This window comes from Pelodiscus sinensis, chromosome 18 (genome assembly GCF_049634645.1).
Source record: "Pelodiscus sinensis isolate JC-2024 chromosome 18, ASM4963464v1, whole genome shotgun sequence".
In the NCBI taxonomy this organism is placed as follows: Eukaryota; Metazoa; Chordata; order Testudines; family Trionychidae; genus Pelodiscus; species Pelodiscus sinensis.
The window spans coordinates 26,901,989-26,926,359 of record NC_134728.1 but is presented as its reverse complement, the minus strand read 5'-3'; the positions used below and the strand labels follow the sequence as shown (position 1 = coordinate 26,926,359).

The window sequence follows — 24,371 nt, the reverse complement described above, 5'->3', positions numbered from 1 at the left end:
TCTTCCAAAACCTAGCTGGTATTGATGATGCTTAATACACAGCATGTGCACGATTTCTCCCCTCCTGTTCCTTTCCCCTCCCTGCTTCATTCCACTTCTTCAGTCTTTATTCTTTTCTCTGACTTGCACACCCAGGATTGTTTTTTCTCTCTCTGCTCTTTCCACAATCTCACTTTATTAGTGTGTGAACTATAATATCTGAATATTCAAACCCATGACGTCGAGATGATTTAAAATTGGGCAAAAGATGCTTTTCTATCTCTACTTGTAATACCTAGTGTTATGGTTAGTAAATTAGAGCATAATCATTGGTACATTTTTGCATTTCCCTCTGTTTTTGAGAGGATTTTAATTACAAACATACATTTACTTTAATGAGAGATGTGCCTAAATTCCAGGCACTTCCCTGAAAATGAGGAGATTTGGAGCAGCGTGTCTTGATTCCACAGTCAGTCAGATATAGGGTTGTCATATGGTTGAAACAAAAATACCAAACACCCGCCCACCTTCCAAAAAAACCCAACCAAATAAAAAACCCCAAAAAACCCAACAACATACCAGGAAAAAATTCTATTGAAGGAAAAAAAAAGGGGGGGGGGGAGACCAAAGTTGTTGAGCCAAAAAAAAAAAAATTTTAAAATAAAACAGCATGTCCCATTTAAGAGTGAATGCAGAGATAGGAACAGGGGAGCGGTTAAGCACTAAGACCCAGGGAAGTCACTGCTTCCCCTTGGTCTTTTTCCCGGCAGCCATTTTGTGCCAGTAGCCTTGCGGAACCAGGTAACCATGGGGTCAGGAGCCTGGGAGTGTTGGGGGGAGGGGGGCGGGGCAGGGGGGCAGGCTGGGCGCTGAGTGTTTGTAGGGTTGCCAGGTGCCTGGCATTTTCACCTCCTGGCTGGGGGAAAAAATCAGAACATCTTAGGTGTCCGGTATTTTCTGAATTTGTTTTACCCGACAGGAGGCGAAAATACTGGACTGTCCGGGTGAATACCGGACACCTGGCAACCCTAGTCAGATATGATTGTTGAAACCTTGTCTTTCTGCTTTGATTGACAGTGTCCTCATGCTGGATGAAGCCCATGAAAGAACCCTATATACAGACATTGCCATCGGTTTGTTAAAAAAGGTTATTCACTGGCTTCACTTTTTAGTGTTTTGTTTTGATTTTCGCCATTAATCCTTTAATACTAATACACTGCTTGGTAACCCTGTTGGGAAAAGCTTCATGAGCAAAGGTTTAGAAGGTTTATAACCCTTTTGTTATACCTGGCTTTCCGCCTTCCCCAGCTGGAACTCAGGTTATACCCTGTTGCCTCCATAATACATAACTCCTCTTTTCTTTTGTCCTACATGGATGCAGAGTACAATCTATTTCTATGGCTTCTGATAGTGCTTTCCTCAGAGTGATCTTGTATGAAATGATTGGCTTCCTTGGAGATATTTTTGCCTGATTTCTCTGGCATGACGAATAAGTTTATCAAGATCATTCTGGAACAGGGAGTATTTAGCCTACCCCAGTGTTTGATAAAGAAGAGGCTTGCTCATTCCTGGCTGGATGAGCTTTAAACTTATTCAGTTGTCTGGGGCTTGTTAAGTATTTGTAACTAAGGTGAATGGCGGTCAGGGTGTTATAGGTGTCCAATATGCTAGCCACTAGCCACATGTGGCTTTTTGGCCAGTGGAGTATGGCTAGTTTTCTAAAGCAGTAGCCACTGCCACTGTAGTGGCTACTGCCTCAGAACTGGTTGGACACCATAGTAGGACATTTCACTTTTGGTTAATCATACCCAGGTGAGTGGATTTTATCCATTAATACTTTATTGTTTGTCTTAGGTTCAGAAGAAAAGAGGGGATCTTCGAGTGATCGTAGCATCAGCCACGCTGGATGCAGAGGTACAGCTTATGAGTTTGGTTTAAAAATTAAGTGAGCTCAAGTGGAAGTTTTACTTCTAGCAGAAAAGATGTGTTGTCTATGTGTTTTGCTTACCTGGAGAATTGTATGGATGGTGGTGATGGGCAAAAAGAACCTATATGTAGAGACATTGTTGTGTTTCTATTTCTTTGCAGCGGTGTTTGTTGCATAAGCTTATTTTTGCAAGGCTATTAGTTTCTGTCATATATTTGTGGCTATTTCTTTTCTAAATGGCTGCTTTTATTTAAAGATGTTCCTTCTATCCTTCTACTTAATGTAGCTCATTTCCAGTCAAACTAAAAGACTTAAGTCCTATGTTGGTGATGACAAATTGTTACAATAATTGATTATTAAAAATACTAATTCCTACTAGTAATTCAATAGCCCAGTGTTTCCCCATTTTATTTGGCCACGGAACCCCTAGAGTTGCCTTAAAAAAAAAAAAGACCCTGCTGCATTTCGTTGAGCAAAAAAAAAAAAAAAAAGCCCTCACCATGGCCCTGTCTCTTTAACAAGGGGTGAGGGAGTGCTGGCTCTTCGCGGAACCCTTGCTTTTGCTTTGTGGATCTCCAGGGTTCCCCGGAGCACCAGTTGGGAAACACTGCAATAGCCTGTTGAGAATTACAGATTGTAGGTAATTAGCAAATAAACTGAAAGTGAGACTAATGCATCACAAAAATATACATTGTTCATTTGATACTAACTTAATTTTAGATGCTGGTAATGTGCCTTTCTTGGTAATATTTTACATGTATATTGTAATGTATTTTGTAAGAGATATTAGGGATGTAAAGAATTAACCGGTTATGCAGTAAGCACTGCCCTATTAGCATGCTTATTGGGGTAACCAGTTAACTGGCACCCAGCCCGGCTGGATGGGGCTGCTACAACCTGGCTGAGCCCACTGCATAGCTGGCCAGTTAACTGGTTAAACATATAGGTTGGAAAGGAGAATACAGGGGGGACATGATAGCAGTTTTCAGGTATCAAAAAGCATGTCACAAGGAGGAGGGAGAAAAATTGTTCTCCTTGGCCTTTGAGGATAGGGCACGAAGCAATGGGCTTAAACTGCAGCAAGGGAGGTTTAGGTTGGACATTAGGAAAAATTTCCTAACTGTCAGGATGGTTAAACACTAGAATGGGTTGCCTAGGGAGGTTGTGGAATCTCCATCTCTGAAGATCTTTAAGAGCAGGTTAGACAGACATCTATCAGGGGTGGTCTAGATGGTACTGGGTCCTGCTTTGAGGGTAGGGGACTGGACTTGATGACCTCTCGAGGTCCCTTCCAGTTCTAGTGTTCTGTGATGCTATATAATTTAACCAGTTTACATTTTAAATGGGGTTTTACATCCCTAAGAGATATCATTAAAATACTCCATTAAATCTTTGAGGAGTTGTATGCTATAAAAAATAGCTGAACATTAAATATTTGACAGTTAAAATATATAGACATATTAACCATATATTTATACATGATTACTTGATTATTGTGACTTTTTAAATTGCTAGTCCAACTGTAGTTGTACAAAAGTGTTCATATAATAACTGCACAAAAGAGCTGTAGGCAGGGATTTTCAAAGGGTCTTGGAAATACCTATCTCCCACAGTGAATTAATAGGAATAGGGCACCAAAAACCTTGCCTTAATTTTTTAAAAATAAGGATGTCAGCTTTATATGAAAATAACAAATTGTTGGATTTGTAAAGATGAAAGATGCAAGTGACATTAAATTGACATTCTTCAGTATTCTCTGGGAGCTGCGTCAATTCTTTCAAATACTGAGTTCAATCAATTTTTTTATTTCCTATTTGATTTATCAAGAAATTTAGAGATTTCTTCAATCAAAATGAGACTAATGACCCCAGTAAAGATACCAGCATGATCCTTACAGTAGAGGGGAGAACGTTTCCGGTAGACATCTTTTATATACAGAGGTTTGTTTCTGTTTAACCCTTGTAAGTAGTGGCATAACAGGATGGAATTCAGCTATTGTGGGAACTTCAGTTGTGCTTTCAAAATATTCCTACGTGGTTTTGGTGCTGACGCATTAAGTTTGTAAAACTGAAATTGTTTTGCAGTTGCATGTGTTTTTCTCCTGTTTTGTGAGCATCAGGAGCAGATTTCAGTGGAGAAGGGCTTCAGGAGCTTTAGCAGGCTTCAGACAAGTCCTACAGGGATTCAGTGGCATCTTCATGCTTTTCCTTCCCTTGAGGGCACAAGCCCAGTGGTATTTCATTGCTTACTTCCCTTACTTCCACAGAAAATATATTGGCAACCCTGTCTGCAGCTTCATGCTCCCTCTTCTCAGAATGAGATGGACAGGTCCCATGGCATCAGTCTGCTTGTTAAACCCACAATTCAATACTCAGTTTGCACTCTTACTGAGCAAAGAAATGTGAATGTGATAGGCATATTGTCACATTCTGGTGCATGAGGCACCCCTCATTCTGAGGCTGTTTCTTCCAGATGCTGCTGGGAGATGCTTAAAATAAAACAGTAAGGCTACGTCTCTACGATGCTCTCTTGCTGAAGAAAATATGCAAATGAGGCAAAGCAGTGAATATCGCTGTGCCTCATTTGCATACTTAATGAGCCACCATTTTTGTGCAAGGGGCTTTTGCGCAAAAAGGAGATGTCTACACGCAAGAGCCATTCTGCCTGAAAAAAAGTGGCAGAACGGCTCTTGCTCGGGGGGGGGGGGGGGGGGTTGAGCAAAAAGGAGCAGTATAGTCGACTCCTAAGAGTAAGGAAGTGCTAGGAGAAGAACATCTAAGAAGAAAAAGAGTAGCCACTCAAATCTTGGTAACATCTGTGTGCACCATGCTGAGGATGAAGCACTGCACCTTTTAAGCCCTTCTCACTACTTGTGCTGCATTTGGGTTTTATCTAAAGATCTCCCATTCACTGGCCATCCCCCATCTTGAGCACAATGTGGTCTGGCTACCATGATGGTATAAGTTACAGACAGATTGGTAGATCTGGATGTTTGGTTTTCCCTTGGTTTGCTTTGAAAGCAACATGGCTAGCCTCTTACCAGTAAGTCTTTTCTTAATGCTACATTTTAAAGGTGAGCTGCACACTTCTGGGGGAGAAAAATGTTTTGAGGAAACCCTGGCATTCCCTGGGGTCACTCAGGCAGCAGGCTATTAAAATCACATGTTCTAAGAAGTCTGCTAATTTATGCACATCTCTCTTTGAGCCCCTGCTAACTAACATTTGTACAAACAGACCTTGATATGTTATCACATTTTGTATGGGAAAATGTCACTCTTCCTTCATACAAATGAAAGCATGTCCAATTTTACAAAGATCCTATAAAATTAAGCCTGTAGAATATTGGGAAATGGAAAAGCTTATGGCCATATTTAAAAAAAAATTGCATCCAACATTTGGGTAATTAGGACCCTTTGTATGTGCATTTGCAGTAAACAGTTTCATACTTGGTGGAAAATTTAGCTCAGAATCTTTGTACTAGAATTTCACTTGAGTGTTCTAAAAATGTATAGTCGTCTCATTTCTCATTTGCTAGGAAACAAAAGATTTAAAATGTTTCTTTTTATGTAACAAGCATCATATATGTTTGTAAAAGCTGATGAAGAGAACAAATGGAATGCTTCTGATTTGGTGGATATGGGATTCAGGAAGGCCCAAGAGTTGACTGATTAATTTAATGAAGGCACATGATGAATTACATGGGCTGAGCATATGACTAATTTGTAATAACTATGCAATGTGAACAGTTTATTCTTTCCTTACTGAAGAGAGAATACTGTGTTGATGCATGTATTTAGACTTGTTTGTTTTTTTCCCACAGTCCTGTTCCAGATTATGTCAAATCAACAGTGGAAACTGTGATGAAAATTCACCAGACAGAGAGTGATGGAGATATATTGGCATTTCTAACTGGCCAGGTACCTGCAAAAGGCACCCCCCTGTTAAGTCTCTATTTTTGTCAGGCTTGTACCCATGGGGGGTGCGAACGCACCCACTCCCATGGTCCTCCAAGTAAGCATGAGGCTGGGGCAGCACATTGCACCAGCATGCTTTCCCCATGTGCTGTCCATGGAAAGGCAGGAGCAACGCATTGTCCCAGTCTCTTTCTCCTGTGCTCCAGCTCCACTATCCCCTCCCACAGCTGACACGCCCTCTCCCCCCCCCCTCCAGAAATTCCTGTTGTACTTCAGAATTTTCAAAACACTTATCTTTGATGTAACTCAGCTTCTATTAAAGGCAGTAGGATTTGGAAATTAATGGAGCAGAATTAGGCCAACTGAGTACTTTCAGAATAAAATAGATTCCTCAAACTTGTGGTGCTATATTGAGTTACATTCTCTGATGTTAGTTGGTGATTTCATTCTCACTATCCAGGGAAATAATGCAAAACTTAGATGTACTTGTCTAAGTCACCAAGATTTAGTGGTGCTAGTAAAACCTCATTTAATTAGTAGAAATTGCAACTGTAAGAGCTATTAACTTTAAGTTTATAAAATGGTGTCAGGTAAGTTAAATATCTTTAAAATTACTTGATCAGTAATATTTCAAGCTAGCTGGTATTTCAGATGCAGAAATGTTTTCCAGCTTGATTTTTAATTCATGTGGTTGCATAGATGTTAATCTCCTTCTGACAAGCTTTTATTACCCTATATGGGTTCTGTGGACAAGCATGACTGCAAAGCCAACAACTATGCAGTAAATATTGCTGCCTTGTTAGTGTGGATTTCCTTCAGATATGAGATTTTTGGGGAAGGGACTTTCTCTTACTGGTGTCTTATCTACACATGGAGTTATTCAGGGATAGCAGTAAGGTATTAGATGTCTGCAAATGGGATTTTCAGGAGTAGCCATCGCACTTAAAATTAATATCCTACTATAATCTAAATGAACTTTCAAGTGTGGTCAAGTCCTGTCCATGTGCTTGTGTAGTCCTTAGTAAATCATTATTTACATTTGCTCTCATGTGGATCTTCTAGGTCAGTGTTTCTCAACCTTTTTTTATAAAGTACCCCTTAAAAAAAAAAGTACCCCCAGTACCTACAGTTTTCAGACACACACAATTTTTTTTCTACCATTGCAACACATTTGAGTAAACAACTTAATAGTAGCTGGGTGAGTGATGAAATTTTTGGGTGTAAAAAGTGCAAAAATAATAAAGCGCTGTAAAACTTAACAAAAATTTCAGTTATCTCCAAATTTCAGTTGTGTTGACGTACCCCGCAGACTTCTGTTGAGTATCCCAAGGGTACTCATACCACTGGTTGAGGAACACTGTTCTAGGTGGTGCTGTGATGCACAATAATAAAAGTGGTTTAGCTCTCTTGTGTTAGGAGTGGGAGAGGTTACAAGTGAAGGAAGGCTGTTGCTGTCTTGCATGCCAAATTCCTTGCTTAGTGCAATTTCTTTTCTTGACTTTGTGAACAAAAGGAGCAAGCCAAGTATCCTGTTTCGAATGGAGAAGATAGGGCGATCAGCTGGTTACCTGAGGTGTTTGTACACTAATGCGAGAAGCCTGGGCAACAAACAGGAAGAACTGGAGGCCCTGGACCAGTCCAAGAAATATGATTTAATTGGGATAACAGGGACTTGGTGGGATGACTCGCATGACTGGAGCACTGTCATGGAAGGGTATAGACTGTTCAGGAAGAACAGGCAGGGGAGAAAAGGAGGAGTTGCACTACACATCAGAGAGCACTATGATTGCTCTGAACTCCAGTATAAAGAGGGAGAAAAACCTGTTGAGAGTCAATGGGTTAAGTTTAAAAGAGCAAACGACAGCAATGATGTTGTGGTTGGTGTCTGCTACAGGCCACCGAATCAGGTGGCTGAGGTAGATGAGGCTTTCTTCGGACAACTGAGAGAAGCTTCCAGATCGCAGGCCCTGGTTCTCGTGGGGGACTTTAATCACCCTGACATCTGTTGGGAAACCAATACGGCAGTACACAGGCAATCCAGGAAGTTTTTGGAGAATGTTGGGAATAACTTCTTGACACAAGTGCTGAAGGATCTGACCAGGGGCCGTGCACAGCTTGAACTTCTGCTCACAAAAAGGGAGGAACTAATAGGGGAAGTGGAGGTGGGTGACAACCTGGGAAGCAGTGATCATGAGATGGTAGATTTCAGGATCCTGATGAAAGGAAGAAAAGAGAGTAGTAAAATACACACCTTGGACTTCAAAAAAGCAGATTTTGACTCCCTCAGAGATCTGATGGGCAGAATCCCCTGGGATGCTAACATGAAGGAGAAAGGAGTCCAGGACAGCTGGCAGTATTTTAAAGAAGCCTTATTGAAGGCACAGAAAAAAACCATCCTGACGCGTAGTAAGAGAGGCAAACATGGTAGGAGACCGGACTGGCTTACAGGGGAAATCCTTGGTGAACTTAAGCACAAAAAGGAAGCTTATAAAAAGTGGAAACTTGGACAAATGACCAGGGAGGGGTTTAAATGTAGAGCTTGAGAATGCTGGGGGGTTATCAGGAAGGCGAAAGCACAAATGGAATTGCGACTGGCTAAGGATGTGAAGGATAACAAGAAAGGTTTCTACAGGCATGTTAAGAAGAAGAAGGTGATCAGAGAGGGTGTGCGGCCCCTACTGGATGAAGGAAGTAACCTAATGACAGATGATGTGGGGAAAGCTGAAGTACTCAATGCTTTCTTTGCCTCTGTATTCATGGACAAGGTAGGCTCCTGGACTTCTGTGCTAAGTGACGCAAGATGGGATGAAGATGGACAGCCCGTGGTGGGTAAAGAACAGGTTAGGAACTATTTAGAAAAGCTAAATGTACGCAAATCCATGGGTCAGGACTTAATGCATCCAAGAGTACTGAGGGAGTTGGCAAATGTCATTGAGGAGCCTTTGGTCATTATCTTTGAAAAGTCTTGGAGATCGGGAGAAATCCCAATGATTGAAAAAAGGCAAATGTAGTGCCCATCTTCAAAAAAGGGAAGAAGGATGATCCAGGGAACTATAGGCCTGTCAGTCTTACCTCGGTTCCTGGAAAAATCATGGAAGGGATCCTTAAGGAATCCATTTTGTGGCACTTGGAAGAGAGGAAAGTGATTAGGAATAGTCAGCATGGATTCACAAAGGGCAAGTTGTGTCTGACCAATCTGATTAGCTTCTATGATGAGGTAACTGGCTCTGTGTATATGGGAAAGTCAATGGATGTGATACACCTTGACTTTAGCAAGGCTTTTGATACGGTCTCCCACAATATTCTTGCCAGCAAGTTAAGGGAATGTGGATTGGATAAATGGACAGTAAGATGGATAGAAAGCTGGCTAGAAGGCCGGGCCCAGCAGGTAGTGATGAATGGCTCAATGTCAGGATGGCAGTCGGTTTCTGGTGGAGTGCCCCAAGGTTCGGTTCTAGGACCGGTTTTGTTCAATATCTTTATTAATGACCTGGATGAGGGGATGGATTGCACCCTCAGCAAGTTTGTGGATAACACTAAGCTAGGGGTAGAGTTAGATATGCTTTAGCACAGAGATAGGGTCCAGAGTGATTTAGACAAATTGGAGGATTGGGCCACAAGAAATCCGATGAGGTTCAACAAGGTCAAGTGCAGAGTCCTGCACTTGGGACGGAAGAATCCCAAGCATAGTTACAAGCTGGGGACCAACCAGGTAAGTAGTAGTTCTGCAGAAAAGGACCTGGGGGTTACAGTGGATGAGAAGCTGGATATGAGTCAACAGTGTGTCCTTGTAGCCAAGAAGGCTAATGGCATATTAGGTTGCATTAAGAGGAGCATTGGCAGCAGATCCAGAGATGTCATTATTCCCCTGTATTCGGCTTTGGTGAGACCACATCTGGAGTATTGTGTCCAGTTCTAGGCCCCTCACTACAAAAAGGATGTGGACTCATTGGAGAGAGTCCAGCGGAGGGCAACCAAAATGATTAGGGGGCTGGAGCATATGACTTATGAGGAGAGGCTGAGGGACTTGGGTCTGTTTAGTCTGCAGAAGCGAAGAGTGAGGGGGGATTTGATAGCAGCCTTCAACTTCCTGAAGGGAGGGTCCAAAGAGGATGGAGAGAGACTGGTTTCAGTAGTGACAGATGGCAGAACAAGGAGCAATGGTCTCAAGTTGTGGTGGGAGAGGTCCAGGTTGGATATTAGGAAAAACTATTTCACTAGAAGGGTGGTGAAGCACTGGAATGGGTTACCTACGGAAGTAGTGGTGTCTCCATCCCTAGAGTTGTTTAAGTCTCGGCTTGACAAAGCCCTGGCTGGCTTAATTTAGTTGGGATTGGTCCTGCTTAGAGCAGGGGGCTGGACTTGATGACCTTCTGAGGTCTCTTCCAGTTCTATGGTTCTATGATTCTATGATCCTTGGTAACATATTCATATCTCATTTTATTTTGTTTTAGATGGTTTACGTGCTTTTTTTAGTGGCCGAATTTGGCTTGGTCATGGGAGTTGGCAAACTGGTGCTATTAGTATTGACCATCATCTTGTGCTCCAGATACCAAGCTTTTTAAAAAGAAATATTCTCTAGACCCTATTTTGCTATATTAAGCTTTTTATAACAGTCATCTCATAGTGGTGTTTGTCTCAGTTTTCAGGCAACCAGAAACTAAAGTTTTAAATGGAGTCACGAGGAGTCCTGTGGCAATGGAGTCAAATACCATTAATCTCAATTGAGTGCGAAATCTGGAGCTAAGAACAGTTCAGATGACAGTATTGTTAACTATTTTACTCCTAATCAAAGCACAAAAGAGACCAAAAGGGCTGGGGGCAATATGAAGTTCTTCACAATCTAGTAACAAGATACTAGAGACAACATTTCTATGTGTACCTATTTCTTATGCAGCTGGGAGTGAGTTGTGCAATCTTAAGGCTAAATCTCTGTTGGTCTGTCTTCTGATTTGATTCTAGGAAGAGGTAGAGACCGTAGTTTCTATGCTAATAGAACAGGCTCGAGTCCTTTCTCGCTCTGGGATGAAGAAACATCTTCGTGTCCTTCCAATGTATGCTGGGCTGCCTTCCTCTGAGCAGATGAAAGTGTTTGAGAGGGTTTCACATAGTGTCAGAAAGGTAAGGCTGCCATTGCTGTAGTGCCTGTTGTCCAGGAAGATTCCAGCGCTCTTGACTGTAGATATTGCCCACCCTTTTCTAAAATGAAGCACTCTCTGGGTTGATAGAGGCATCCTTTCTACCTAGCTTACATTGCCTATCAGTTTTCAAAAGGCAAGTGAAAACTATCAATATAGAACAGGGATGGTCACATTTGCTGACTCTGACCGCATTCAACAATCTTCAGAAGTTTGAGAGCCAGGGTGCACCTGCTGGGGCTTAGAGCTTCAGCTCATTGTCAGGGTAGTAGGACTAAGGATTTGTGCCAGATAGGGAGGAGGATCTTGGAACTTCAGCCCCACAGAAGGCACTTGCTGGTGCTCAGGGCAGAAGCCACACTCATGTCTTCTCCTTCCCCAATTGTTGCAATGATTGTTGGCCCTGCTTAGTGACACGGTGCCACTAGGCCTCCTACCTGTACTGCAGGTGCTGGAGGTAGCAAGCTGGGAGCTGTGGCTTTGGGGAGAGACAGTGGCACAGCCAGGAACTGCAGCTGCTGTCTCTCCCCATGGAGCTAAAAAAGTCCCTCCCTGCAGCTCCCAGCTGTTTGCCATTGCCTGTCCACATGGAGCTAACTCTGGGGAGATGCAGGGAAGGGTTGCTGAGTTAAAGGGGAGGTGCATGTGACTGAAGCTGTTGAGGGAGAACCTTTACATTGTGCATCTCTCCCCCACCCCCTGCTCTCAGCAGGCAAGTCATGTCTGGCAGAAGCTATTAGCTCCATGTCTTGCTGCAGGGCAGAAGACCTGACCTCTCTCCCCTTTTGCCTCCTCTCCCTGGTCTGCTAGGCAGAGAATGTGGGGGACTCTTCAAGCCACATTTTAAGAGCTGCTTGTGGCTCATGAGCTGTGGTTTGGCCATCCCTAGTACAGAGGGAATCATTGCATGTCCATCTACCATAAAGTCCTCTCGCTTCCCTCTATTTCTTCTAGATTTGTAGTCTTCCCCAAATGTGATAGCTGTAATAATCTTTCCCTTCCATGTACCTGATCAATTTCTCTATTTTTTAGTGTCTGCACTGTCTCCAAATGTGTTTCTTCATTCACTTCAAACTTCTCATCATCCTCTTTGAAGTACAGGCTGAACCGCCGAAATCTGGAACTCTCTGGTCCGGCAACATCCATGCGGGACCAAAGAGCCGCGTAGGCTGGAAGTGGGAGCCAGTCAGGAGTCCTGTGGGGGTTGGGGACCCCCAGCTGGGCCAGGCAGTGGCCAGGGAACCTTTGGTGGGAGTGGGGCTGGCAGCAGCCAGACAGCCCTGACCCCACCTGGGGAAACCCCTGTGGCAGCAGGGTAGGGATCCCCTGCTGGGCCAGTGGCAGGATGAGGAACCCCAGCTTTGGGACCCTCAGCGCCAGGAGAGGAGCTTGGGAGTGGGGCAGCAGGGGAGTACTGACCTCTCCTAGTCTGGTAAACTCCGTGGTTCAGGAACACTCGGGTCCCAAGGGTGCTGGACCAGGGAGGTCCAACCTGTACTCTGGTCTTGCCTGCTTTTCCAGTTGGATTACTTCCTTCAATCTATGCAGCTAAGGCACCATGTTAGTAATAAAAGGAGGCTTGGTGGAACAGTGGGCTAATGCTCTAGAAATTGGATCTGAAGAAATTAATTAAAACTTGGTTGCACTTGTTTGGCTCCTGTTAGCTTGTACAGGCAGTCCCCGAGTTACGTGGCTCCGACTTACGTCCGCAGTTACGAACGGGGCTGTTCCTCTCCCTGGTCTCCAGCAGACCAGGGAGAGGAAGCTAAGCGGCGGAACACGTGGGCAGCGGACAGGGCTGTCCGCTGTCCGCTGCCCACACGCACCGAGGCTTGGCTCTGTTTTGCTCTGCTTTGCCCCCCGTCCCCCTGGTCTGCAGACCAGGGGGACGCGGGGGGGGGGGGCAAAGCAGAGCCAAGCCGCGGAGCGCCCGGCCGGCTGACAGCCCAGACGCGTCTGGGCTGGCAACTGGCAGCGCGCTCCGCGGCTTGGCTCTGCTTTGCCCCCCCCCCCCCGTCCCCCTGGTCTACAGACCAGGGGGACGGGGGGGGGGGGGGCAAAGCAGAGCCAAGCAGAGCCAAGCCACGGAGTGCGCTGCCAGCTGCCAGCCCAGACGCACCCCAGCTGCCAGCTGCCAGCCCAACCAACCCAGCAGCACCCCAGCTGCTCTGCCCCAGGCGTCCCCAAGTCAGCCGCTGCTGAAACTGACCAGTGGCTGACTACAGGAAGCCCCTGCCCCGGGCTTCCTGGAATCAGCCGCTGATCAGTTTCAGCAGCAGCTGACTTGGGGATTCCTGGGGTTTCTTAAGTTGAATCTGTATGTAAGTCAGAACTGGCGTCCAGATTCAGCTGCTGTTGAAACTGATCAGTTTCAGCAGCGGCTGAATCTGGACGCCAGTTCCGACTTACATACAGATTCAACTTAAGAACAAACCTACAGTCCCTATCTTGTACGTAACCCGGGGACTGCCTGTATTGGATTCTTTCCCACATTACAGAGCTACCTTGCATTTGGGAACAATTGGGTTTTCTGTTTAGTGGAGCCTATGTCTGAAATGGAAATATATTGGCAGACCTGCACAGGATGAGCTTTTATAGCTTTTACGTCTCTGTGGCTCTAGCTAGTGCTATATCATTCTCTTGCTGGAGGGCCATGGATCTGATACTAGTCAACAGCTATGAGGGTTTAACTTTCGCTGTTTCAGATGAAATACAAATTAAACTTCTCTGAATTCTGCTATAGCATTTTCTTGTTGCTGTATACATCTAATACAACAAGAGTGTAACTTTAAAGGGATACTGTCAGCTTAAATCAGCCATCTCAATTTTTATTATTGTTACAAGTGTCACCCGTGATTATAACAGAGAGAAATTAGAAGGAAACATTTTTCTCCGTTTTCAGTTATTTGATAGCACTTTGTGTATAGTCATTTTTCATATATTGACAGTTTCCTTAGTTTAAATAGGAAAATGCTTCTATACTCACAAAATTGACAGATTTCAAATTGTAAATATCCCTTTAATGTGATGTGAACTTCTTCAGCTGTGTATTGCCTCTTTAGGTGTCAGATGCATTCTTTGTGGTTTCTTTAGCTTGAGTTATTTCCAAATTACTCATATCAGAGTCCTATTGCACTGACTGTTTGGTTTATCACTAGTAATGGTGGAAGGTCTCAAAATTAGCTTTCTGTTCTCTGATATATTTAGGTGATTGTGGCTACCAACATTGCTGAGACATCCATCACAATTAATGGGATTGCATTTGTGATCGACTGTGGCTTTGTGAAGCTTCGGGCCTATAATCCAAAAACAGCAATTGAATGCCTTGTGGTTGTTCCTGTATCAAAGGCATCAGCAAATCAGAGGGCAGGTCGTGCAGGCCGGAACCGCTCTGGAAAATGTTATAGACTTTACACAGGTAGGTGGTGTTGTGGGACTTGCATTTAGCCTTGCCAGATTACTTGACAAACATTAGATCATGAAGGAGAGAACTGGAATCTTTGCTTCAGCAGGAAGTAGTCACCTCCCTTCACTGCTCGTATGGATTAGTTATCCCAGTTCTCTAAATAGTCTTCACTGGTTCTAACTTCTGACCAAGGGCCACAGGCCCCTGTCTGCAAGTGATTGAGTATTTCTCAACAACTTCTGATTTGGCATAAAGTACAGGTTGAACCTCTAAAATCTGGGACTCTGGTCCAGCAACATCAGACCATGGATGTTGCTGGACCAAAGAGCCCTGGCTTACCAGGTTCAGAATCATAGCCTGGGTTGGGCTGGGCTGGTGGTGGAAAGCCCAGCCCCAGCGGGATCAGGTCAGGGGAGAGCACAGCCCTGGCCAGGGCTGACGGCAAGGAGTGCGGCCCCAGCCAGGGCTGGAGATAGCAAAGCCAGTGGCCAGGAGTGCAGCCTTGGCCAGGACTGGCTCTGTGAGGAGCACAGCCTCAGTTGGGGCTGGCGTGGTTCAGGAGTGGAGTCCTGGCTGGGGCTGGTTAGTGGCTAACTCGCGCTGGTCCAGGACCATGCCAGTCCAGGACTTTCCCCTGCTGCAGTTCTTCAATTTAAACGTAGTAAGAGCTGGGCTGCCTGTGCACCTGGTTCTTACTACTTCAGAGACTCAGTGGGGGTGACTCTTGTACTGGCACGAGCCGGGCCAGACCGCCTTCCCATATTGACTAATTGTATCGTCTACATGATTAGTCAGTTAGCTGCCTCTTAACAGCCTTAGTTTAAAGATCTTAGGTCTTGGTTATTTCCTTTTGTGAGGGAAGGTTTTCATTAAAACAATACAACTGCTTGCATGTTTCAGATTTCCTCTAGTTTTATAGAAGCTTTAAGATTTAGATAGGCCTAGAATGTCTTTAAATAAAATGTCTAGGGTATCAGAAAAAATTACAATTTTAAATGTGAACCCGGTCTGTTCTGTGCACTTATCGTGAGCCTATTGCATGCAGTCAGAGTGCTACTGTAGTTACTGTTGCTTTGGTTCTAGCAAGAGAGTGTTCCAGCACTGTGGGAGAGTGAGACACGTGAAGGCACATGTTTTGTGTGTGGTTCAGATTAATTATCCTCAGTAAAGCGTAGGTAATACACTTTGAAACTCCCAACTGGGACGCTCTGGTCCAGCAACATCTGTGATCCAGCTGTTGCAGGACCAGAGAGTTCTGGAGGAGGGCCAGCAGTAGGGAGCCCCATAGGGCTGGCAGGGTAACAGGCTGTCCACAGCGAGCTGCTGGTGGGGCCTGGCTCATGGCTGCCCAGCAAGGCTGGGAGGGCAGCAGGCCAGTAGGAGATGAAGAGCTGGCTGGGAGGCTGGCAGGTTGTGCCAGGACTGAGGGGCCAAAAATGACCAACCCTGGTCCAGCAAAATCCCTCATCCAGAATCAGTCAGGTCTCAAAGGTACCAGAGCATGGAGGTCCAACCTGTAACATATTAAACTGTGTCTTTCTAGTAGGTTGCTTGTACACTTCGCTGTATAGGTCTCTTGTTATGTTAGGTTTGATTTCAATACTCCATTGTTATATGTCTTGTTAACTGTGGAATGCTTTTCCCTAGGGTAGCCCTCATTCCTTTGAAAATTAGATACCTATTTCCAATTCCAGGGGACAGCAATATTGGGGGCTCTTTCTCATCTGTGATCCCATATCTCACAAATATATGTGAAATAGCATCTAATGCACCAATTGGGAAGTTAATCAAAATAATACCGTGGATATAAGGTCAATAAGCCAGAGTTCTTAGCATGCTTTATCAACATTATGCTAGTATGCTGAATGGAGAAAGCAACATTTCAAAAGGACTTGTTCTCCATTTATGGTTTTTCTAGCCATATGCAAGGGCTATGTCTTTTTTTCTTATACCGAGCAAAGACTTTCTATCTCTTATGTATTTGTTCCACATTGACTGACTGACACTTTTGTGGGGTGAGAGTACAGTGTGGTTGGTTGTACTCATATTGGTGATAGACTGCGGTATTGTAGCTTATTGTTGAACTCTGATGAGTTGTTCCATGTGGGTGTATACCTGCTGCAGTAAGCACTATTCTACTTTCAAAGCCACTTGTGGCAATCTTGAGTAGGAATTCTGAAATAAAAACTTTTATTTGTATGTCAATATATAGTGTAGTGTTCCAAAATTTGTCACAGAATTCTCAATGTCTAGACTCTGCACTCACAAGTATACTCCAGATCTTTCAGATTATTACCAGAATTATTTCATATGTTACATAATAGTTCAAACTTCATGGCTATTGTAGTGATTTTGACAGGGAGTAATGTTGGCACAAATGTGGAAAGCTCTGGTTGCATATGAATCACTTGGGGCATGTCTACACTAGGATTTTTTCTTTTAATATGGAGATATACCTATCTCATAGAATTGGATAGGTATAATAACCTAATAATAACAACTCTCAAAATAATAACTCCTGAAATAACTATTTCGAAATAGTGCATCCACACTACAGGGAACCCTCAAAATTAGTCCGAGGCAGGCTCCCTTATTGTGGACACGCTACTCTGACTTAGAGCCCCAGAAAGCACTGAGGAGAATTATTTTGAATGACTCTGAGGAGTAGTTATTTTGAAATAGCAGCAGTGGAGCACGCACACAGCTGCTATTTAAAATAATTATTTTGAAATAAGTGTTATTCCTTGTGGAAAGCAGAAGTGATTATTTCAAAATAACCAGCCCCATATTTTGAAATAATGGACTTGGTAGTGTGGATGCTCTGCTTGTTATTTTGAAATAAAGGGAGTTATTTCAAAATAACTCCCTAGTGTAGACCGGGTCTTGGAGGGATAGGAGAACTTGTTTAATTCTGATCGCTTTAGCAAAGACTTCACTGCAAAAAAGGTTTGGTTTTTACATCAGGATAGTGAATTTGATATAAAATCCTAATGGAGAAAAAGCACAGGTAGTTCTTACCTTGATGTAGTTAGTTGAGGGCAGCACCAGGTGTGTGCTATAGGTTTTATGCAGTCCCATAGAGAACACTTTTTATGATGAAGGCACAACCTTAGATTCTTCTTCGAGTGCTTGCTCATGTCTATTCTGATTAGGTGTGCCCGCACCGCATGCACTGTCTCTGGAGCTTTTTTCTCTTAGCAGTATCCATAGGGCCAGCAGGGAGCCCCCTGGAGTGACGCTGGTATACCGGTGCTTATATACCCCTGCTGGCCCTTCCACCCCCTCAGTTCCTTCTTACCGCCAGTGACGGTAGCTGGAGGGTGTGGTTTAGGCTATCAGCCTGTCCTATAGCAGTTTATCTCTCCTTTTTAGTGTAGTATAGTTAGATTTGATTGTAAATAGTTATAGTAGTGTACATAGTTGAGTAAAGACCCCAACGAGACTTGCCCCATTAGGGGAGGGGATGCCAGGGGCCCCAAGGCTTCAAGCCGTGCAGTTCCTGCTTGAAGTCTATGCCCTGCGGCAACCCACACTTGTCCTGCCTAAAGTGCCTGGGTGAAGCCCACAGAGCTGAAAGTTGCTCTATCTGTAGGAGTTTTAAGCCTAGGACAAAAAGAGAAAGGGACTCTCGCTTAAAACTCTAACTCGTGGAGGCAGCACTGCAACCTGAGAGCGCGGAAGGGCCGCAGTCTGCCCATAGTGCACCGGAGACATCTACGGTACCAGCCAGACACCAAGCAGTCACCCCTCAGGTACCGAGGAGTAGATCACAGTCACCGGTGCAGAGGGGCTCCAAAGCCTTCAGGGGCCGGTTGCCAGAGAGGCGCAGTCATAAAGTGCGACCCAAGGAGGGGGACTTGACCTCAAAAGCGCCTAGGAAGAAGAACAGAAGGGGTAAGGTCACGAGCCCGAGGCAAGAACCGGGGATGGAGGATATATAACGTCCCTCCACCCCAGAGATATTCGATGCAGCCAGAGAGCTCATCGAGTTGACATCCATAGCTGAGGAGGGTCGGGCACTGTAAACACGGAGCACACTCTCTCAAGGCACAGGCACAATCATGACTCCGGCAGGACAATAGATACAGGACTCTGTGCAGCATTTTCAAGCCCCGGCACCTGTGCGCACACCACTAGTGGCACCGCCGCCTGCTTCAGCACGGGCACTGACCCCTGCACCTATCTCAACCCTGGCACCGGTGATGGTACCGGCCCTGGTACCGGCCCCGGCCCCACTGCAAACGGCGCCAACACAGCTGCAAGTGGCACTGGCGCCGCTTCACACGGCACCGGCAGCAGCACTAAGCCGGATGCCTTTCACGGCACTGGCGTTTGCTCTCTTGGCGGTTTTCCTGGCGCCAGGGCACAGGGCGCCAGCACAGTTAGCGCAGCAGCAGCAAACTGAGCCAGCAGCACCGGGGGTGCTGTTTTACATGCTTAGCGAGCCGGCACCGCTGAAACCATTAATGGGAACAGCTGCAGCACCGGGCTATATACCGCAGCCGTCGGCACCGGTGCAGTTAGCAGTGTGTGGGACACCAGCACTTCTGCCCCTCCCACAGCCTATTGTGATGCCGGGCCAGTTCCAAGGGGCCTCATTGGTGCAGCCACCACCAGTACCACAATCATCTACGGTGCCACAGGGATATCTCCCAGCTTACCAGTTACAGCTGGACCCTCAGCAATCCCAGCAAATGCCTTCCTTGGCACCGTCCCCAGGACGTGGGGCAAACCCTCTGCCATGGCTGCCCACCGGAGGGAGCAAAGTCTGACAGCCCCTCCGTGGTCGGCATCAGACGATTCGTCTGAGTCTAAGGCTGAATCTGCCAGATCAGTCAGATCATCATATAGATCGTGGTCTCGGCACCGTTCAAGGTCCACCATCAGATCTGGGCATAGTGAGCCCACTGGTCAACAGCAGTGGCAGACATAGTGGCAATACCAGCCCCAGTGGCCATTTTGGATGCCATGGGCATATCACCAGGGCCCGCCCCCACCAGCATTGGTACCGGGGTTATCCGGGAAGAGCAGTGTCCTCTCCGCCATGCCCTTGCGAGCCCCAACGCTGGACCCAGTCACATTGACCAGGTTCAAGGAACAACTCCTCTATTGGCGGCCGCACATGAGGTGCAGGGGCACCCGAGGGTGGGGAAGATCAAGTACCTCTCAGGGTGTCATCCTCTTCATCCCCTGACAAGGCATTGACAGATCCGGCCCCCTCAGCTCCCATCAATGGACACCAGAGCCCATCAAGATCTCCTGAGGAGACTGGCTGCCAACCTCGCAGTACAGGTAGAAGTCCAGGAGGAACTGGACCTTGTGGTGGACATTTTGTCGCCCTCGGGGCCTGGTAGAGTGGCACTGCCATTGAACAGAATGGTGGACAAACTCTCTAAATCGCTCTGGCAGACACCAGCATCTATCCCGCCAACTCAAAAGGGAGTGGAAAGACGATACTATGTGCCCCAAGAGGGACACGAGCATTTGTTCACCCAACCAACCCCGGGATCCATAGTAGTGCAGGTGGCAGCGCAGAAAGAGCGTCAGGGACCTCCGGGCTCAATGCCAAAAGCTAAGGACCCTAAGAAGCTGGACCTCCTGGGCAGAAAGACATACGCCCTGGGAGGCCTACAGCTTCGAATAGCGAATCAGCAGGCACTGCTGGGGCGCTATCCTTTTAACACCTGGACGGCAGTCCAGAAATTTGCAGAGCGCCTTTCTCTGGAGTCCTGTCAAGAGTTTGGAGCTCTGATGCAGGAAGGTAAAGCTGTGGCACGTACCACCCTACAGGCAGCCTTAGATGCGGCAGACTCCGCGGCTCATACTATGGCCACAGCGGTAGTAATGAGGCGCAGCGCATGGCTCCAGGTATCAGGCATACCGTCAGAGGTGCAAATGACCATACAGGACCTTCCGTTCGAAGGGCCGACCCTGTTTTCTGAACAGACGGACTTGAAACTCCATAGCCTCAGGGATTCAAGAGCAACCCTAAAATCCCTTGGCTTACATACCCCGGCACCTCTGAGGTGGCTTCTCAATCCCAGGCCATACCAAAGGCCATTCCAAGAGGGAGTTTGGTCAGGACAGAGGGCGGTGCAGGGGGCGTAACCATGGCCGCCCTGATCAATTTAGAAATAGACGCAGGGGGCCTAGAACGGAGTCCGAGAGAGGGTCTGGCCCCTCACATGGGCAGCAGACTAAACCATCGTTTTGAGGGTACGCTCGAGAGCAGAGCACTAGTTGCTCCCTCCGACCCCCCTTTTGGGTACCGCCTTTCCCTCTACCATCAGGCTTGGACACACAGTACATCAGACAGATGGGTGCTTGACCTGGTGGCACAGGGAAATACGATACCCTTCACCAGTGCCCCTCATTCCCACCCTCCTCTCTGTCCCTTTTCAGGGACCCCTCTCATGAGACCCTGCTCAGACAGGATGTCTCCAATCTTCTGTCTCTTGGGGCCATAGAACCTGTTCCGCAGGAGTTCAGGGGGAGGGGATTCTATTCCCGTTATTTTCTCATCCCCAAGGCAAAGGGAGGATTACGACCTATCCTGGACCTAAGAAATCTGAACACATATATAAAAAAGACAAAGTTCAGAATGGTCACCTTGGCTTACATCATCCCATCCCTCCACAAGAGAGACTGGTACACCGCTCTCGATCTAAAGGACGCCTACTTCCATATTTCGGTGACCCCATTCCTCAGATTTGTGGTGGGCCAGGACCACTTCCAGTTTACGGTACTTCCGTTCGGGTTATGTACGGCCCCCGGGTGTTCACCAAGTGTATGGCAGTAGTGGCTGCATTCATGCAGCGCCACAGGATTCAGGTATACCTCTACCTGGACGATTGGTTGATAAGGGGCACATCATAGAACCAAGTGCGAGACCATATTGAAAGGACACGGTCTCTGTTCAACAGCCTCGTACTCATAGTAAATGACATCATATCGTCCCCGAACCCCACGCAGGTGATAGACTTTGTGGGGGCCCATTTGAACTCGATCAGGGAAAAAGCCTCGTTGCCAAGGGAAAGGTTTCTCAGAATATACTCGCTGATAATAGAACTGCAGAGATTTCCTGCCACCACGGTGAGAACCTGCATGAGGCTTTTATACCATATGACGGTGTGCAGATATGTAGTCTGCTATGCCAGGTTACGCATGAGGCCACTACAGGGGTGGCTCAAGTCAGTGCACAACCCTGTAAGGTCGCCCCTGGATGCGGTTGTCACTATCCCAGAGATAATACTATACTCCCTAGATTGGTGGAAGGACGAGGCCACAGTGTGTGTGGGAGTCCCATTTGCCAGACAATCGCCCTCAGTGCGGCTGGTCATGGACGCTTTAGACACAGGATGGGGGGTGCACCTGGGCAACCTCAGGACACAAGGTACGTGGTTACCAGGGGAGGCACAACTCCATATCAATATCAAGGAGCTCAGGGCAGTCAGATGGGCATGCAGGGCATTCCTCCCTCAGCTAGGGAACAGCATAGTGGCAGTGCTGACAGACAACACAACTGCCATGTACTATATCACCCAGCGGGGGGGAGCACGTTCCTCTCCCCTGTGTCAGGAGGCCCTGGAGCTGTGAGAGATGTGTGTATCTCACAATATTCACCTGGAGGCGTCATACCCACCAGGCTCCAGAAATGGGTTAGCAGACAGACTCAGTTGCTCGATTCAGGCGCACAAGTGGACTGTAAGGCAGGATTTGTTACAGGAAATCTTCCACAAGTGGGGGCATTCCCTACTAGACCTGTTCGCCATGGAGGACAATACGAAATGCCGGGTGTATTGTTCGTACATGGGTCACGGAATGAGGTGGAAAGGGGATGCACTGCAGATAACGTGGCCCAAGGGTCTACTGTATGCATTTCCCCCATTTCCCTTGATTCACGAGGTACTAATCAGGGTGGTGAAATTCGAAGCACAGATAATTCTCTTAGTGCCGGTGTGGCTGCATCAACACTGATTTGCAACTCTCCTAGAGCTGGCTATAGAGGGGCCGCTCATGCAGTCCCTAGTGTTGGACCTGATCACCCAGAAGTACGAGAACAGGATGGCCATCCACCTGAACCTATCATCGTTGCACCTGGCGGTGTGGCGCCTGAGTGGCTGTCAACGCTAGAGCAGGCTTGCTCGAGGGGAGTGAGGGAGGTGCTGTTAGAAAGTAGGAAGTCATCCACTAGGGCACTGTATGAGGCCAAGCGGAGGAGGTTCATATCGTGGCTGGGGGACAGAGTGCGTACCCCAGGGGAAGCAGCTGTTCCTGTTTTTCTGGAATACCTACGTGAGCAAGGCCTGGCCATGTCCTCGCTCAGTCCACCTGGCGGCAATAGCGGGGTGACACAGGTCTATATTCTCCAATGCAACGGTTAAGAGATTTCTGAAAGGAGTAGACAGGCGGTTCCTGTGCGAGTGACCGCCAGTCCCTACATGGGACCTCAATCTGGTATTGACTGGTCTTATGAAGACCCCTTTCAAACCTCTAGCCTTGTGCTCCCTGAAACACCTGTCATATAAGGTGGCTTTCCTGGTTGCCATAACGTCGGCAAGGAGGGTGTCGGAACTTAGGGCAATAACATCTGAGCTCCCTTATACAGTCTTCTTTAAGGATAAGGTGAGATTGCGTCCCCACCCAGGGTCCTACCCAAGGTGGTCTCGCACTTCCACATGTCTCAGGACATTTACCTGCCAGTGTTTTGCCCTAAGCCACACTCCACACCCAGGGAACAGGCCTTGCGCTGCCTGGATGTCAGGAGGGCACTGGCATTTTATATAGAGAGGACACAAGAATTTCGTAAATCACCTCAGTTATTTATTTCAGTGGCGGAAAGGATGAAAGGGTCACCGATATCAGTGCAGCGTTTATCCCCTTGGATTATTTCGTGCATCCAGGAGTGCAATGAGGGTGCCAGCAGGCAGGTGCCTAGGCTGACGGCCCATTCCACAAGAGCCCAGGCAGCGTCGGCGGTGTTCCTGGAGCATGTGCCGATCTTAGAGATATGCAGGGCAGCCATGTGGTCGTCCGTGCATACGTTTGCACAGCATTACACTATCATGCAGATGGCCAGGGATGATGCAGCAGTGGGGGCTGCAATGCTGGAGTCTGAAAGAATTCAGTCATGAGTCATCTTCCTACCCCGCCTCCTAGGGAATGGCTAGGGAATCACCTAATCAGAATGGACATGAGCATTCGCTCGAAGAAGAAGAGGTTACTTACCTCGTAACTGTTGTTCTTCGAGATGTGTTGCTCATGTCCATTCTACATCCCACCCACTTCCCCTTGTCAGAAGGAACCAGCAAGAAGGAACTGAGGGGATGGAGGATCTAGCAGGGGTATATAAGCACCGGTATACTGGTGCCACTCCAGGGGGCTCTCTGCTGGCCCTATAGATACTGCTAAGGGAAAAATGCTTCGGAGACCGTGCATGCAGCGCACGCACACCTAATCAGAATGGACATGAGCAACACATCTTGAAGACCAACAAGGTAAGTAACCTCTTTGTAGCAAGCTAGCTGACTAATGTAACGTATAGCTTTTGTTGAGTTTGTACAAAATATTTTTCCTGATTTGAGCCATAAAAGGAAATATTTTAAAAAGGGCATTGTAAAATAGCAAAGCCCAAATAGTAATGCTGTATATGCTTTTAAAAAGCTTATTGCCCATCTATTAATTACAGAGCCCTGAGGTAGTCTTCCAATGGTGAACAAATATTTTCCTCTTTGTAAAAAGCCTTTTCAAGCTTTTTTCTGTGTAGTAAAATCGTTCAGAATGTGTGCGTACTTGTTTACTGTTGTCTGACTGCTTAGAAACACTGAGCTGTAAAGAAAAAAGGCTAAACATTTGTTTTGAAAAATGTGTGTAACGTCATTACAAAGTTAATTTTAAAAGCTTCAGGGAGTAGCCGAGTTAGTCTGTACAGGATAAACTTACAAAACAAAAACGGATCTGGTAGCACTTTATAGACTAACAAAGCATATAGATGGTATCAGGAGCTT

General features: G+C 46.4%; 1 protein-coding gene across 3 annotated transcripts in view; it reads left to right on the top strand.

The window, feature by feature from the left end:
• DHX35 (DEAH-box helicase 35) overlaps positions 1–24,371 on the top strand; it is a 71,660-nt gene that overhangs the window by 19,976 nt on the left and 27,313 nt on the right. For all 3 annotated transcript variants that reach the window (XM_075901330.1, XM_075901329.1, XM_006126194.3), the window contains exons 7-12: positions 1,057–1,126; positions 1,834–1,893; positions 3,734–3,846; positions 5,727–5,823; positions 10,783–10,941; positions 14,166–14,376. In XM_075901330.1, the coding sequence (XP_075757445.1) occupies positions 1,057–1,126; positions 1,834–1,893; positions 3,734–3,846; positions 5,727–5,823; positions 10,783–10,941; positions 14,166–14,376 (710 nt within the window). The remainder of the gene's footprint in view (positions 1–1,056; positions 1,127–1,833; positions 1,894–3,733; positions 3,847–5,726; positions 5,824–10,782; positions 10,942–14,165; positions 14,377–24,371) is intronic.